Source organism: Paramormyrops kingsleyae, chromosome 10 (genome assembly GCF_048594095.1).
Source record: "Paramormyrops kingsleyae isolate MSU_618 chromosome 10, PKINGS_0.4, whole genome shotgun sequence".
Classification (NCBI taxonomy): domain Eukaryota; kingdom Metazoa; phylum Chordata; class Actinopteri; order Osteoglossiformes; family Mormyridae; genus Paramormyrops; species Paramormyrops kingsleyae.
In genome coordinates, this window is record NC_132806.1 from 30,297,175 (window position 1) to 30,312,231 (window position 15,057).

The 15,057-nt window shown below is 44.4% G+C and overlaps 2 protein-coding genes across 4 annotated transcripts in view; one reads left to right on the top strand and one right to left on the bottom strand.

Moving 5' to 3' along the window:
- On the bottom strand, positions 1-14,019 carry LOC111857704 (lateral signaling target protein 2 homolog). Of its 3 annotated transcripts, none has more exons than XM_023838818.1 (13): positions 13,929-14,019; positions 8,542-8,682; positions 8,312-8,449; positions 7,799-8,001; positions 7,403-7,492; positions 6,998-7,087; positions 6,734-6,835; positions 6,000-6,647; positions 4,821-4,945; positions 4,469-4,579; positions 3,801-3,911; positions 1,200-1,303; positions 1-755 (listed from the first exon to the last, which is right to left on the bottom strand). In XM_023838818.1, the coding sequence occupies exons 3-13, from the start codon at positions 8,441-8,443 to the stop codon at positions 633-635; spliced, it is 1,839 nt and encodes a 612-aa protein (XP_023694586.1). In that variant the 5' UTR covers positions 8,444-8,449; positions 8,542-8,682; positions 13,929-14,019; the 3' UTR covers positions 1-632. The 3 variants fall into 3 exon arrangements, with proteins under 3 accessions (XP_023694586.1, XP_023694585.1, XP_023694584.1); XM_023838817.2 differs by lacking the exon at positions 13,929-14,019 and adding an exon at positions 10,601-11,533 and having other exon boundaries at positions 4,478-4,579; XM_023838816.2 differs by lacking the exon at positions 13,929-14,019 and adding an exon at positions 10,601-11,533.
- fam193b (family with sequence similarity 193 member B) overlaps positions 13,321-15,057 on the top strand; it is an 18,358-nt gene continuing 16,621 nt past the window's right edge. Inside the window, exon 1 of the mRNA XM_023838815.2 lies at positions 13,321-13,664. Within this exon, the coding sequence (XP_023694583.1) occupies positions 13,512-13,664 (153 nt within the window). The 5' untranslated portion in view covers positions 13,321-13,511. The remainder of the gene's footprint in view (positions 13,665-15,057) is intronic.

Sequence of the window (15,057 nt, forward strand, 5' to 3'; positions counted from 1 at the left end):
TAAGTGCTGGAGGAGGAACGTTTATTCACATTATTTCCATCTGAGTGAACCAATTAAGCACGACAGTGTAGGCCTAATTTGAACATTTATTTTTTATTGAATTATTGCAAAGTATCTGTATCAGAGCCAACGACTAATCATCATATTTTCACAGCAAAATTACAATGAACTACAAAACCAACCAAAAAAAAAAACTGAAGGGAAAAAAAAAACATTACAGAACCTTTGTAGAATGCACATTTAAACACGAATTCTGTACCAAGAGATTGCTTTTATTTTTTTCCCCCCATCATTGTCTGGATAGTACAATCATGGTTCCTATGCCACATGCCTTAAAGTGCAATTAATAATTTGATGTAGTCAAATACTGAATTATTTATAGCTTGTAATTTCTTCAAAATGTATACAAATTCAGAATTCCCCCAATAACCACTTGAATGAAATGTGTTCTATAATACAACGCATAAATAAATAAAAATAAAAAAATACCCCAGGAACAGAGCCATAAGCAAAGAGCAGCCCACGGAAGCCAAAGACATTGCTCTCATTGTCTGGCTACACGCATCCAGCTGCATAGACGTCCAAATATTAGAAAGGTCTTTTTCTTTCAAGACATTTTCCATTAGTCGCTGTCAAAGCTGCGTTGTTTCACCAACGACATGGAAGTAGAAGCAGTGATTACAGACTCTGACGGGCTGAATCTGGCCGAACTGGGGGAGGGGAGCCTCTTTGGAAGAGCAGCGGCCGCAGAAGATCTGTGTCCCAAAAAAAAAGGGGGAGAGAGATACCAATTTGACAAAATGATAAAAAAAAAAAAAAAGAAAATCCACCAAACAACCAAACAAAACCAATAATAATGAGCTACGTACTAATGATCAAGGTGAAAATTTCTCCAGAAAACATTTGTGTTGCATATCACTCATCACTAGATGAACACATAAAGAATCAGATCTTTCTCACACACACACACACACACACACACACACCTCAGGAGATGTAATGCTGTTAGAATACGCTACTAATAAATAATTTGTATTATCTTTTTAAAGAAAACTAACCTCAAAGTGACTTTGGATAGACATACAGAACAATCCTGACCCGGTCAAGTAATACCAACAGTGAGCATCAGAAAGTAAGCAAAAGATTTCTTGGCTTTACCAGGGCTGGTTCTACGGTGAGCAGGTTCACAGGTCACATACCTTGCCGCAGCACCTACAGTGGTGTCGACGACGCAGGAAAGTAAATGGCGCCTTACAGGCAGTGCAGTGGGTACACTCATTATCAGGAACCCAGACAGGGAGACCTGCCAAGTGACATTGTTCAAATTAGACATGTGCCATGGTCTCAGTCCATCATCTTCTTCACGCTGCTTTTCCTGCTGAAGGTAGCCATGGCTGCATGTTAAGTAGGTCAGACCTGACCTCCCTTACCAGGCCCATGGACTCTACCTCATTTTGGGGGAACCACAGACGTTCCCAAGACACAGTCCCTCCAGCATGTCCTGGGTCTGCCCTGGGGCCTCCTCCCAGTGAGACACGCCCAGGAGCAGACCAGGTGGCATCTTCAGAAGATGCTTGCACCTCCTCAGCTGACTCCTCTCAAACTGAAGGAGCAACGGCTCAATTTTAAGGTCCCCCTAGATTTCAGAGAGAGCGAGCCTGCTACTAGTGGGAAGTAACATAACAAGAAAATGGGGGATTTCAGTTAACTGGGCTTTAGAGACATAGCTGACAGGGAACCATGCAATGGTTTTGCTTTATGTGTACCTTTAAATGCCAAACGCAGTCTTGAGGTCCCACTGAATTTCAGGTCTCTTTGCCTTAATGCAGAGAGTGCGCCTGTCTATCCAGTGGAGAAACTCCTTTTTTGACAGCTTGTCATTACAAGCCTGTTCTTTCGCTCATTATCTACATCTTGTGACCACAGGTGAGGAGGAGAAGGGCATCAGCTGTAATGACTTCATTCCCTCTTCACCACCACGGACCGGATCAGAATCAGAATCGAGTTTATTGCGAAGTGCTTGTATGTAGCCTCAAAACAACAACAACTGCAGAATCAAATCTGCCAGTGAACCTTCCAAAGTACTTGAACTCCTTCAGAAAAGGTGCTTTTCCACTGCCACCAAGAACCGAGCTGTACCCAGAACTAACAGTAAGTTACCGGAGGTGTACCCACGCGTACATGGTCCTGCTTACAACAAAGCTGGCTGCATCAGCACTATCTGATTTTAAACCTTGATTGTATGGCTTCTAGTCTACCATTGTGTATGGAGATACTGGTGGTCTGCACCAATATGCATGAATTATCTGAATGCAAAAAAAGGTATAATTCTATAAATTATTCATTAGTAGTAGTAGTAGTAGTAGTAGTATTATCACACATCGTGATGCACTGATGCATTTACAGTAGGTCAGAGCCCGAGAATTTCCAACCTCCTACTTAAATAAAATAAAAAGTACCAATGAAAGGCCAATTCAGAATGGATTCATAATGCAAATTTACACAAGTGGATGCTAGATTCCGCTAGTATTAGATGCTATGTAGTATGAACCCCCCACCCCCTCACACAGTGCTCCTGGATTTGAAGGTGCAGATTCTCATCCCGACTACTCAACGCGCACACACACACACACGCACGCACACGCACACACACGCAGAATGAGGTCAGAAGCACATAATCATCTGCAAATTGCAGGGAATGTCATTTCCAGTCACAGGTGCGCCTTGAAGAAAAAAAAAAAATCAAACAGGTGTGGGCACAAGATGCACCCTTGCCAGAGGCCAACACCTGCTCTGGATGACTTTGAGCTTGTGCTAATTATGCAGACACAACTCTTCATTACAGGGATTAAGTAGAAGCCGCATTGGCCCGTAGTGTATGCGGAGGCTTGTGGTCATACGCCTTCTGCAATGCCGCACGCTACATGTACGCTGCGTTGGCACATTCCCAGTCTCACATAACTGTGTGAGACAGTACAGCTGGCTTGCTGTTCCTGTTCCTCCTGATTCCTCTCCAGTATCAGGGCATAAGCTTCCCCCAAGGAGGCCGAGAAGCCAGGTCCTAATATAGCTGGAACACACCCCTGGTCCCCTGCCTTAAAAACAGGGGCCACCACTTCACTGCGCTAGTGCAGAGATACTTTACCCACCTCTCGTGCAGCACTGAACGGGCATGTCACCCCAACAACATGCAGTGCTTTGAATCTCCGCACTGATTTCAATCACCCCTGCAGTCCTTCCGCCAGAGAGGCTTCGGATTCTGATCCACCGGAAGTTTTCAGCGCTGCTTCATGGTGGGGCATATGCAGTGGGTTTCTCAAAGAATTCCTTCCACCGCCCGACAATATCCTTAGAGCTGGTCAGCACTTCCCCACCCCAAGTGAACCAAACCCCCCCCCAAAACAGCACTGGAGTCAGCCAATAATCTACGTAAGGGTCTCCAAACTCATCCAATACACAAGCTTTCGCCTCCGCTGGTTAAAGCTCCAGTTGAAAGATTACATCATACCAAGTTCAGGAAAAAAAAAACAAAACTGCGTGGAAATACCCAAAGTAAGAAAGGTAAATTAACAAGACTGATATAAAAGCATTTCATGAAATATTCCACTTGACATTCCCCAAATCAAATTCGGTGGACTGTTTGAGGAAGTAATTTCTTGCAACACACAGGACTCTGTAAAACCGAGATGAATAGTTGACTTCCCATCAAAATCCTGTGTATAGATATAAGGAAAAATGAACTAATAGTCTGTTAGCTAGTGAGCAAACACTTTCAGGAACCAGCACGTCAAGCGCCCTACCTCCAGCACTGTCCCCCCTTGATTCCCCACCGTTGAAGTCCTCACACAGTTCACATTCTTCCTGTGTAGAGTTACAGTCTTCCTCCTCTGGCCTCTTGTCTTTCTTTACTCCTAAGATAGGAGGAAAAAAGGAGTTGAAATCTGACCATCATCTCCTGTTTCCATGCCCATGATTGGCTCCCAATAATATCAAATATTAACTATTGAATTACGAGACAAAAGTCTTTAGGGGTCTATAGCTCCTTCTGATACCTGAAGAAAAGGAAAAATGACAACCAATTCAAAACAAGCATTCCTCATTTAAAAAGGCTTTTTAACCATTTCCACTTAATGACTATTAACTCTTAATTATGGTTAAATGCCAAGAGTCGGACAAAGACTAAGTGCAGTGAGGTGTAGGAACTGGATGGATGATGGGAAATGGCAGCTTCATCTTCAAGTCACCAGTGATAATAAGTGCTATGTGGGCTGAAGGCTATTGTCCTCCAGGGCACAATCCCAGTGGGATAATCTCCTAAGAGAACAGCAGTGCTTTGATGTGTTAGCCAGGACAGTTTATGGCAGGAAACAAGGAAAGCAGACCAATGAACTCTGAGCGACCCGACCACGTCCTTTGTCAGCCCTTTCATATTCCATCCCGATACTTTAGCAAAAAAGATGATTCTTACCGTGCTTACCCTCACTTTCAGAATCGTTTCTAGAGACGATCAGCTCAAAAACACATTTCAGAATGGCTCTCATGTCACTGGCAAAGTTGGTCTGGAGCTGGTCAGCCACTCCTGGTGAAACAAGGGATCATTTATTAGGTACTATTGTATTGTATTATCAAGGTTTAAAAGTCCTTTTTGGGGAAAAACATGGAAGAAATAATCATAGTTTCACTTCAAAGTGGAGCCAAACAACAGCATCTATACAAAAATGTAATATTTGGGGGAAAATGTCAAGATTGTCCCAACTGGCAAATATAATTGTATGATCAAATTTAAAGAACATCAGACCACATGAGTGGAGTGTAGGTACCAGAAATGCAGACAAAAAGTCGGTGGATCATGTCGCTGCTGCTGCTGTAGCGAGCGCGCAGAGCCACTCTCATGGCGTCCCTGCCTCCGGGCAGCCGTTCCGTGTCCTGCTGTCCTCCGCGAAGTCTGCAAAGCCATTTCACGAGGTTTGTTAGCACAGAAGTGAAGAAACGCAGGAAGTTCCTCAGGTGCAAAAGCCTCTTTTTTGTGGGCCAAAAACCAGTCATTCACTCCGAAGAGGACCACTGAAGAGCTCCTGGTTATATCAGAGGGGCCCTTCTCCCGTAATCTGTCTGTGCCATAGTGCCACTGCGCCTGTGCTGCATCACCGCACTGCACTGCATCACCGCACTGCATCACCGCACTGCACTGCGCCCATGCTGCATTACCGCACTGCACTGCACCCATGCTGCATTACTGCTCACTACCTCTTCAGCTGGCATAGCAATTTCATCTAAGCCATTTAATGAACCTGTATTTCTGACGTACAATTTTAATAATCAGTCCTAAAACTGAAATTAATGCCTTGAGAGTAGGAGTGTAATATGTCAGAAGCAGTTGGTTTTTGGTATGCACGCAGACACACACACACACACACACACACACACACACACACACACACACACACACACACACACGTGTATGTATTCATATCTTTGTGGGAACTCTCCATTCATTTCTATGGGAAAAACCCTAATCCCAACTATGTCAACCTTAACCCCCACCCAGCCCTAACCTTAACCACAAGTAACCAAACAAAACACGTGACTTTTGGCATTTACGTTTTTTTTGCAATCTGCCTTTTTCCCCACAGTGTTAGTGTGCCGGGGGGGAGGGGGGGGGCAGCTAGTCAACCTCAGACCCCAGAGGCTCTTTTTCTCCCGGATCCTCTCCTCCGTTGTCAACTGGCTCTCTCTCTCTTTCATTTCTTTGTCTTTCCTTTCCCCTGTTTTTGTATTATTCTTTCTTACCCCTGTTGTAATATGTCACAACACACCCACGTATGGCACCTTGGGGTGATGGTTGTGAAAGGCGCTATATAAAAATAAATTGACTTGATTGAGTTTTGCCTTTGTAGGGACTGTTTTTTTAGATCCTCACAATGTGAAAACAGAATAAAAGTTAAGAAAAAGAAAATAAAACCCACACCCACACACACACACAGAATGGGCACACAGACCTTCTGCCCTCTCTCCCTGGACATCTAGAAGCTGTGCCAGGACACGAGTGCTTGGGGTGCCAGCTTTGCCCCCTCCAGTTCTGCCTCCATCTATGCAGTGGCTCACACACGTCCATGGCCGAGGCACTGAGGTCGACTTCGGGGGGAGCGTGGGTATAGTCAGAGTGCTCCCCGACGTGGGGGGTCACGTCGACCCCGGGGGCCATCCAGAGCTCGCTCCCAGGGACGTCCCCGCAGGCAGCTCGCGGAGGGACGGTGCAGGGGGCTGCCGAAGCAGCGAAGGCCACAGGGGGGGGCTGTCTGTGCTCGGGGAGGTCACAGCCGGGCTGTGCAGAGCTCATCCCAGGAAAAAGGTCATTATCACTGCAGGGATACTGCAGACCAGAGGTTGTCCTCTGTCTGGAAGCCAAGGTGTCATGGGCTATGCCCATCGCGACGTTACTTTGAGTTACGGAGGAGCGAAAAGGGCTTGGACACTCGTGTGGGCTACAGAGTGGCTCCTGCACGGAGCCTTCATACTGCTCTTCTGTGTCAGCACCTGGAAGCAGCTGCGGATCTTCACCACATGGATGGCCACCAGATTCTGTAGTGCAGAGCCTTCTCTCCAGGATAGAGAGCTCCTCCTTGGTCAGAACTCGCAGAAGGTCCCTACAGATGGAAACAGTGATACCAGACCAGTCAACACCCCATGATCATTTTTTTTTGAGCTCTTTAAGATTCGAAACCAAGCCAACCTGATTTTTTGCAGCAACGTGAAGAACGGTCTGAAGAGGCTAGACATGTTTTCTGATCCTTGCTGGAGGTTCAACGGGCCATCCGGAAATATCAGCAGGCCGCTTCACAACAGAATAGCGTAAACAGGTTATGCCAAACAATGAACCAGAAATAGTACGTTGGGATTTTCAGTTTTGACCAGGAATGCAGCCTTGCTTCGTTCACCGATAGATCAGCAGCATGTAAAATTTGCCGATTCCTACAGCAGGACGAAGACGACTCACCAGATAATGGCAAGTCTTGGGATGGTGAACATAACCAGCGGTTCGTAACCGTCAATCAGATCCTGGGTGATATAGCCCAGCTTGAGGGCTCTGCGTGCAGAAGGACTGACATTTAGTATGCAGGCATTATCCATCCATCCATCCATGTAAAATTTAGGCTTTCTGGCTCCCTTTTGAAGATTATTTCCAACATATTACACATCCAACTTCATACAAAACAAAACCCAACCATAGCTGAGGACCACAAAGGTGTAGGCTGATGCCAAAGCCTATTTTATGCCGGACCTGTATTTTCAAACCAAAAATCACACTGTAATCCTTCGTTATAAACACCAGCTCAAAGTGCAGTCAAAATACAAAACATCACTGTGTCTCACTGTAGACCCCCCCCCCCCCCCCACTGACCGGTCGACAGTCTCGCAGAAGAGCACCACGATTTCTTGCTGCTTCTGCAGCTCCTCCGCAGACTTCACCGGCATCACGGTGGAGATGTAACTGAAAGAGAAATACAGGGAGACGCTCAGCAGTGCAGCTCACTCCTCTTACACTAAATTTCTTAAAGAAAGAAAAAAAAAACTGACCATATTCCAAACAAATCTGAGATATTCCAACCTGGATCATAGTTAACAAGGTTTTACTGGCAACTGGGTCACCGTTTGCACATCGAATTATCCACCACGAATGAAAGTGGACGAGTAGACGAGTTTTTACACTGGCCTACTGCAGAAAGCCCCTGACGGAACCTGCCCACCTCAGGGGGATTTCTGTGGCTAACCAGGAGCCATGGGAGAGAGCCCCTACCTGAGCTCAAACTGGGAGAAGACGCTGTCATAGCGCAGGAGTGTGCTACGCAGTGCGGCCGGACAGCCCTGCATGCCGCTCACACTCTGCTCCCGCAGCTGGTGCCTGGCCTCCTCCAGGCAGCGCAGGAGCTGCTCTGCCAGCGGCCGCAGGAGCTGACCCTCGGACTCCCGCACCTCCAAGAAGGAGCCCGCTGACAAACACTGCCAAGGAGGGAGGAGAGGAAGATGTTAGGGTACAGGCAGGAAGAAATTAATTCAGTCACCCCCCCCAAACAAATCAGAAATCCCCCCCAACAGTGCAGATGCTGGTTACATTCCCATTCCAAGAATGGGCATACGAACACATCGCTGACCAGACCTAAAGTAGCATACTCAAAAAGAGAAAGAAAAAAAAAAAAAGAGCAGCTGCCCATTAGTAGTAATGATAGGTCACTGGTTACCACAGCATGCTGATATGTCACTTGTTACCACAGCACACGGAGCTGGAGACCGGCATATAAACTGATCTCACCTCGGCGGCAAACCACAGCTGCACACCCAGGTTCTCTTGCCGGATTTCGTCGGGAAACTTGATGTAGTAGTCGCGGCTGCATCTCTGTCCAGCAAGGTAATCCTCCATCACCAGCTCAATGGAACGCAACATGTTGTCCTGTCGAATATTTTTCAAATGCCTTATCAGAAAGATGCACCCAAAGTAATATTTTAGATAGTTCTTTTCTCAATAGGTCAGTGCAAGTGTACCTGACTTTGTCTTAACTGGTTTAACAAAACCAAGTATTTCTGGGGGTCTTTCCTCAGGTCCAACCCATTGAGTTCTGCCGTTATGCGGTTCACTTCCTCGTCTGCGAAGAAAAACTGTGCTAGGGGCCGACTGTCAGACCTCTGCAGCAGACAAAAACAAAACACAGGCATGTTTCAATAATCTGAATACAGCTGAAAGTACGTATGCACTGCATCGACAGACTCCTATCCCAGGACACAGCACATGACCAGATTACTGAAGTGCATCACCACAACACAGTCACCATTCACTTCCGTTACATCAAAAATCACTTTATATAGCATTGAGGTGCCAATATCAGAATGCATTCCAGTGTTCCTCCCAAGTATACCTGTGAAGACTGAAGGCCATACAAGCATAAGATCTCACTCCTCTGCTTTCAGTCATCATCCCATTTATGAGTCTCGTGGATCTTACAGAAGTACGCAGCCAGCGTTGTTTTACATTTTCCTCTTTAAATTCATTCCACTTTGCAAACAGCCAAATTAAAAGTTTTCATATAGCGTAAAAGCCTTCTTGGTACCTAGTCATTAAGCATAGCTGTGTAAGTGTTCAGAAGAAGGTATGCAATTTCTAGAGTGACCTAAGTGAGTTGACGTAATCTTTCGGCTCAAAAAGTATTATTTAATGACATCACAAATGACATCATCTTATCCGGCTTTGCATCAGAAGACAACATACCTCAGATTGTCACTGTGGCTTTGCCAAAATGTCTAGTTGTATGAAAAAGCATTTTCTCCTCACGGGTTAACATTTCTGCTATGGATTCAGCTTTAGCTTATGCTCCCAGTTAAGGAACTAAACTTGTGTTAAACAAGCAGATTGTTAAGTAGAAAGATGATGAAATGAAAGAGGATTTTTACCCGAGTTTTTGTTAAACAAAAGCATATTTGTGACATGAAACCAATCATACATTCCTCTCCAATCATACACTTCATAGGAAAAGCATTTTTAATAAGGCAAAAGTACAAACAATGATTCCGTGTGCCAGATGGTACAACTTGCCATGACTCAGCAGGAAGTGACTTCATAAATGGAGAAACACACACACACACACACACACAACACAGTTTTCCACAGAAACATTACACAAAAAGTTTCTAAGAAGTTCAAAAACGTATGCGATTTCCTACTCCAACAAATGTCCTGCAAGCTTAAACACATCATTCAGCCTCTGCATCATCTTTCACAAACCACCAGCCGAGAACGACTGGAATGCCATTACACAGGTCCTGACCTATCCTACATGATGTCCAATAATTAAAAGTACTTGGCCACAGGGAGAGAAAAAAAAAAACAAAAAACAATCACTAGGCTATTTACATCACTGTACTATCTGGGCCGTAGTCCGTTTTACATAATGAGTCCAGGCTAAACAAAAAGTAAAAAACGCCTGACATCACTCAGCATTGTTGTGAATTCCAGGTTTGTCACATATCAACATATCACGCAAACAAACAAACAAACAAACAAACAAACAAAAAACTTTGTTACTAAAATCTTTGGCCTACCCAGAATCTGAATTATGCCATTTCATAACTGATTACACAAACTCCTGCATTAAACTGTTACTTTTAGAACATACATAAATGACATATCCAACCAGACTGTCGTTTTTTGGTCTTGTGCTATGGAATTAAGGTAGCTACCCCTGGAACAGAAAAATGACCCCTCTATTCTGATTAGAGAAAACAGAAAAGTTATTTTTAATATTTAAACTATTTCAACTATACAAACTCTTTTGGGTTTTAATTTTTCATTACATGTATTAACGCGCAACGTCTTTTAAATAGGTGCTCAGTGTACCTCAGAAATTAAACTTTATTTCCCACAACGACCCTCCTACTAAGTCAGCCATGGTAAACAATTTAAAAAGAACTTGTCAAAATTAATTTTTCAAATCAGTCACCATTTCCTACAAGTAATTGTAAATCTACCAGGAAGATTCTGGATTGAAAATAAGAAGAAACTTTGACGCAATCCCAAAACTCTGTCAGAGAGAAAAAAACACAGCCTTACCTTGGGCCTGTACAACCAGCGCTTCATGAGAGATGACAGCATGTTATTTGGCCGATCCCCCGTCAAGTTGGCCACTTGGTTTATTATACACACTTAGTTACTCGACCGCGGCTGTCTGACACCGCTGACAACAAGCTAATCCTGGACTAGCCCTACTATACTTGAAATCCGTGCTGACTGTTTAAAGACTTCATTTTGCGGGGGGGGGGGGGGTGATCGCCTACTTATTGTGTACTTTGTTTCGTTCAAGTTAAAGTTGTTCGCTTCAGCTTCGCGCAAGCGGATCGGTTCACCTTCCTGGGCGAATTATTTGCCCCCCCCCGATCTCCGAGGCGGACTTTTCAGCAGGCTGATCACTTCCCCCACGATCCTCCGAATCGGACTTTTCGGCGGTTTGATCGCTTCCCTCCCCCGATCACCGAATCGGACTTTTAGGAGGTCTGATCGCTTCTCTCCTGCACAGCGACGCGCTCTTCAGGTCAACTTCAACGAGGCGCCGTGTCATATCACCCTGCCGTCGCCTTTTTCTTCCAACATCCAAGTTTCAGATTCTCTCTTTCGATTAAAACTAGATCTTAAACTCGCATTGTAAACTGGCAGGGTTGAAAGTTAAATCTTTTGTATTTATACAAATATATTTCTAAAGTTTTCGCCGACTTACAGTACCCAGGTCCGCCAGTTCTGTAATCACTATATCCTCTATGAAGACAGGTAGACATTAATACATTCCTTATTGTCGCCACCGAAACTCTACCACGCTTATTCCCGCCGTACCAGACTTATAAATGAGCGCTCCTTCTAACTTCTCGCCAAATCACCTACGGGCGACCATGGCTGGTCGGGAAAATCCCAAACAGTGCGTCCTTCTCGCGTCTAGTCTGCCTTGGCGTGTACTTGCTTGTTGCTCCACGCCTTTTTCTAGCACTGACTACGTGTTGCGTCACATCGTTTTCCTCTGTCCTTTTTTTGTAGTTAACCTTCACTCACCTGGAAATATACAGTGAAGCAAATTCGCTTGTTCCTTAACGGTAATACTAGATCCAGTTAATTTAGTAAACTTGTATGTTATTAAACTGCGTTGTCTAAGTTATTGACTTGATTTTTGCCATGCAATGGCAGTTTATCATTACAAAGTTCTAAATTACACTTATGTGAATGTGCTGATGAAATTTATTCTAAATAGTTTAAATGGCGTTAATCAACATTTAACATACAATAGCCATACCAATCAATTTGATTAGTGTTAATAGCTTATTTTATTTAAAATGAAAACCAGAGGCAGGCCCCAGACTCAGAAGTGGAAATTGTAAAAGCAAACTGCAGTTGCACTGAGTTTGTGGTACATTTATTAGATTCTAGGAAAGGCCAAAAGCAGTAGGTGATATGGTTGCTGTGGTTATTACTATTTAAAACTGTAACATGCAGTTTTGTTTTGCATGGAATTCTTATTTGATTATTTTGTTGCTTCCAAGACAATATGAATCTAAACAATTCATTTACCAAAAATCAACTTTATGACCTTTGCTTAAATGTGTAAACATCATAAGCTCTCTCATTGATAGCAATTTTAGTTGCTCAATATGTGGTTTATCTTTATTAGTGAGCATGCTTATGGAATAGGGGCTAAAGCCAAAAATGATGTCTTGAACTTCATATGGTTCACAATCAACTGGCAGTGGACATGAGGAGTAGCGTGCATAGGCACAAGAAAACCAGCAGGTGGCACACTGTTTAAGGAACTGGCTTATGATTAAAATGTTCCAACCCAGGTCGACATACCATACACATTTAACGAAAATTGCCCCAGTAAAATAAAATCTGGCTTAGTGTATAAAGTGTAAAAAAGATTATTTAGGAGTGGAGCATACCTGGATAAGTGGGGTAAGCGATCCATACCTGTAATGGAGTCTTTTTTGTATAAAGGTTTTTGCTAGGTAAACAAACAAATATAGACAAACAAAGTAAATAAGTAAATGTAAAACCAGAGAAGTTGTTGCACTGCAAGTGATGTCCTTAAAAACATATAAAAAGGCTTCTGAGATGGGATATTAACTGTGGTTAAGCACAGGGTACTGCATACCCTGGTTAAATATCTGAATTATATTTGATGACACCAAAGTTGCAAGATTACTGTAGAATTCTCAGTGGGATGATTGTTTGGTAGGGATGACAATATGACGGTTTGAAGAATCTGAGCTGTAGCTGTTGGTTGCACAGCCATCCAGCAAACCAGAGGAAGACAGATGTACTTTATCAAAATAAACAGTGATAGGAATGAACACATGCACCCAGTATTTGTTGTATGAATATATAACAGGTAGAGGAGTAGTGGTTTAGCAAAACCATCAACGGGACACAAGGCACTGGGATGGGGAATTAAATTAAATCCTCAATAACAGGGCACTCTTAAAATAAGTAAAAAAATAAAAAATAAAAAAATCACCAGTACTGCATGTCTTCAGGTGCTGGGGAAAATCTTAGTTGTATAATCATTAAATCCCGAAATCCTGGAGGAAGCTGCCATACTTATGTAGTATGTAAAATTTATAATAATATTAAGCAACGTTCAACACTGTAATGTCTGCACAAGAAATGGGAGAATTCAGTTGAAAATAGGGAATATTTTACATGTGCAATATATCGTCTGCCGGTCTGGATTACACGCTTACCTGTGAGCTGGTGCCCTTACTAAAATGGTGAGAGCGCGCGGCGCGGCTCCGCACCGAGGCCGTCTGCCAGACGCTCACTGACCTCTGAACTCCACGGTTTGCTTAGCAGTCCGCCATATTGGCTGTTGTCTTGCCTAGAGAAGGCTGGGACTGTGTCTGGTGCTGGGAGAATTGAAACTGTGGTCTTTTACACGCATAAACTGCTAAAAACTGGGTGGCTGCGTGTCAGAAAATCCAGTATCATGGCCAGGAAGAAGAGCAAGCAGCAAGGTGCGGGGAATAAGGAGCCGGTGACAGGAGAGCAGGGCTCCGCGAAGAACCCCGTCTCTCCCAGCGATGCAGCTGGCGCTGGCGGCGGAGATGCGGGGCTGGAACGGCTGCCCAGGGCGAACCAGGTAGCCGAAATGGCTTAACGTTTCCTGCTAACCGCCGTGTTTTTGTTCGCGGTGGCTGAGTAAAAGGCGAGTTTGACGTCTTGGTTTTGTGTAGGTTGGCGGAGTGTGAGCTAAGCGGCACCGAATGTGCAATTTTACTCGTTTGAAATAGTGTATGGGGCGGAGCAGCACAATAGCAGCCAGCTCGCTACACACACACACACACACACACACACACATACACATACACATACACGCACGGATTCAGCTCGCACGTACACAGACCTCGACGCTCCGGGCTCCGACTCTCCGGCGTATTTCTGCGTTTATTCCTGCCGCTTTTCGGTGTCGGTGCGCGTGCCGCCGTTACCGTTCGACCATCCGCGCGGTACAGTCAGTGTCGCGCGCCGCTTCGCAGTCAGCCTGGGTGGGATGAAAGGGAGAGACGAGCTGAGCTCTCACCTGCACCGGGCACTGTCCGCTGGCTAACACTGCCACATAGGCGGCCGCCTAGAGCGCAAAACTTCCGACGGGGCGCCGACTTGCCAGTCAGTTTCACTTTGCCTCGGACTGGGGGGGCTCCAGCTTTGATGCTCGCCTAGGGCGCCACATCGGCTAGGACCGGTCCTGCTGGCGGGGCTCTGCTCTGATACTCACTAGAACCCATGAATATTTCATCCCGTTAAATTATATATTTGAATTTGTATATATTAAGTATCGCAGTCGTTTTTAAACGGGTTGTCCTATTATTAGGTTTTGCCGACGATTCACTTTTAAGCGAGAGCTAACCCCATCTAAGATTAAGGTCACTCCTTAATGAAAGTGCATATATTTTCCCCGCGGTATCAGCCTCCTAGTGTGTGTGTGTGTGTGTGTGTGTGTATATATGTATATATGTGTATGTGTGTATATATATATATATATATATATATATATATATATATATATATATATATATAAATAAAATTGGGTTTTGCTAGTATTTGCAGGTCATTGCCAAAACGCGATGGTAATCTGAACGATCTTTCCAGTATGATTTCGCGTGTTAACTTTCCCTGTGTCTTACCTGTTATATCAGGTCAGATTAGCTTTTGGTTCTAGCCAGACAGCTTTGAAACGTGTAACCGAGAAGTACCGTATTAGCCCATTAAAATGTAAGAAGAGCGGCTGTATATCTGCTCCGAGTGCATGTGTCAGTGGAGGATGCACATTTAGCTACGCGGGACCCAAAAGGGCTATGGTATACAATGGAAATTGATTTAACCTGAGACTGCCTCCCCGGAAATACCCCGGGGAGACCTTATTTACTGCTAGGCTCTTTAAATCCCCACACAAAGATTACCACGTGTGCTTTAATTTATTTGTGGTTTTCCTGACCAATCTTGTAGAGTCTAGAGGATAATGAAGTCATGTT

Coding starts and splice junctions, on each gene's coding strand:
- LOC111857704 (XM_023838816.2), bottom strand. CDS start 10,642: ATGCTGTCATCTCTCATGAAGCGCTGGTTGTACAGGCCCAAG. Junction 6,648..6,733: donor ACGTTGCTGCAAAAAATCAG/GTTGGCTTGGTT, acceptor TTCCATCTGTAG/GGACCTTCTGCGAGTTCTGA. Junction 4,580..4,820: donor ACTTTTTGTCTGCATTTCTG/GTACCTACACTC, acceptor TTGTTTCACCAG/GAGTGGCTGACCAGCTCCAG.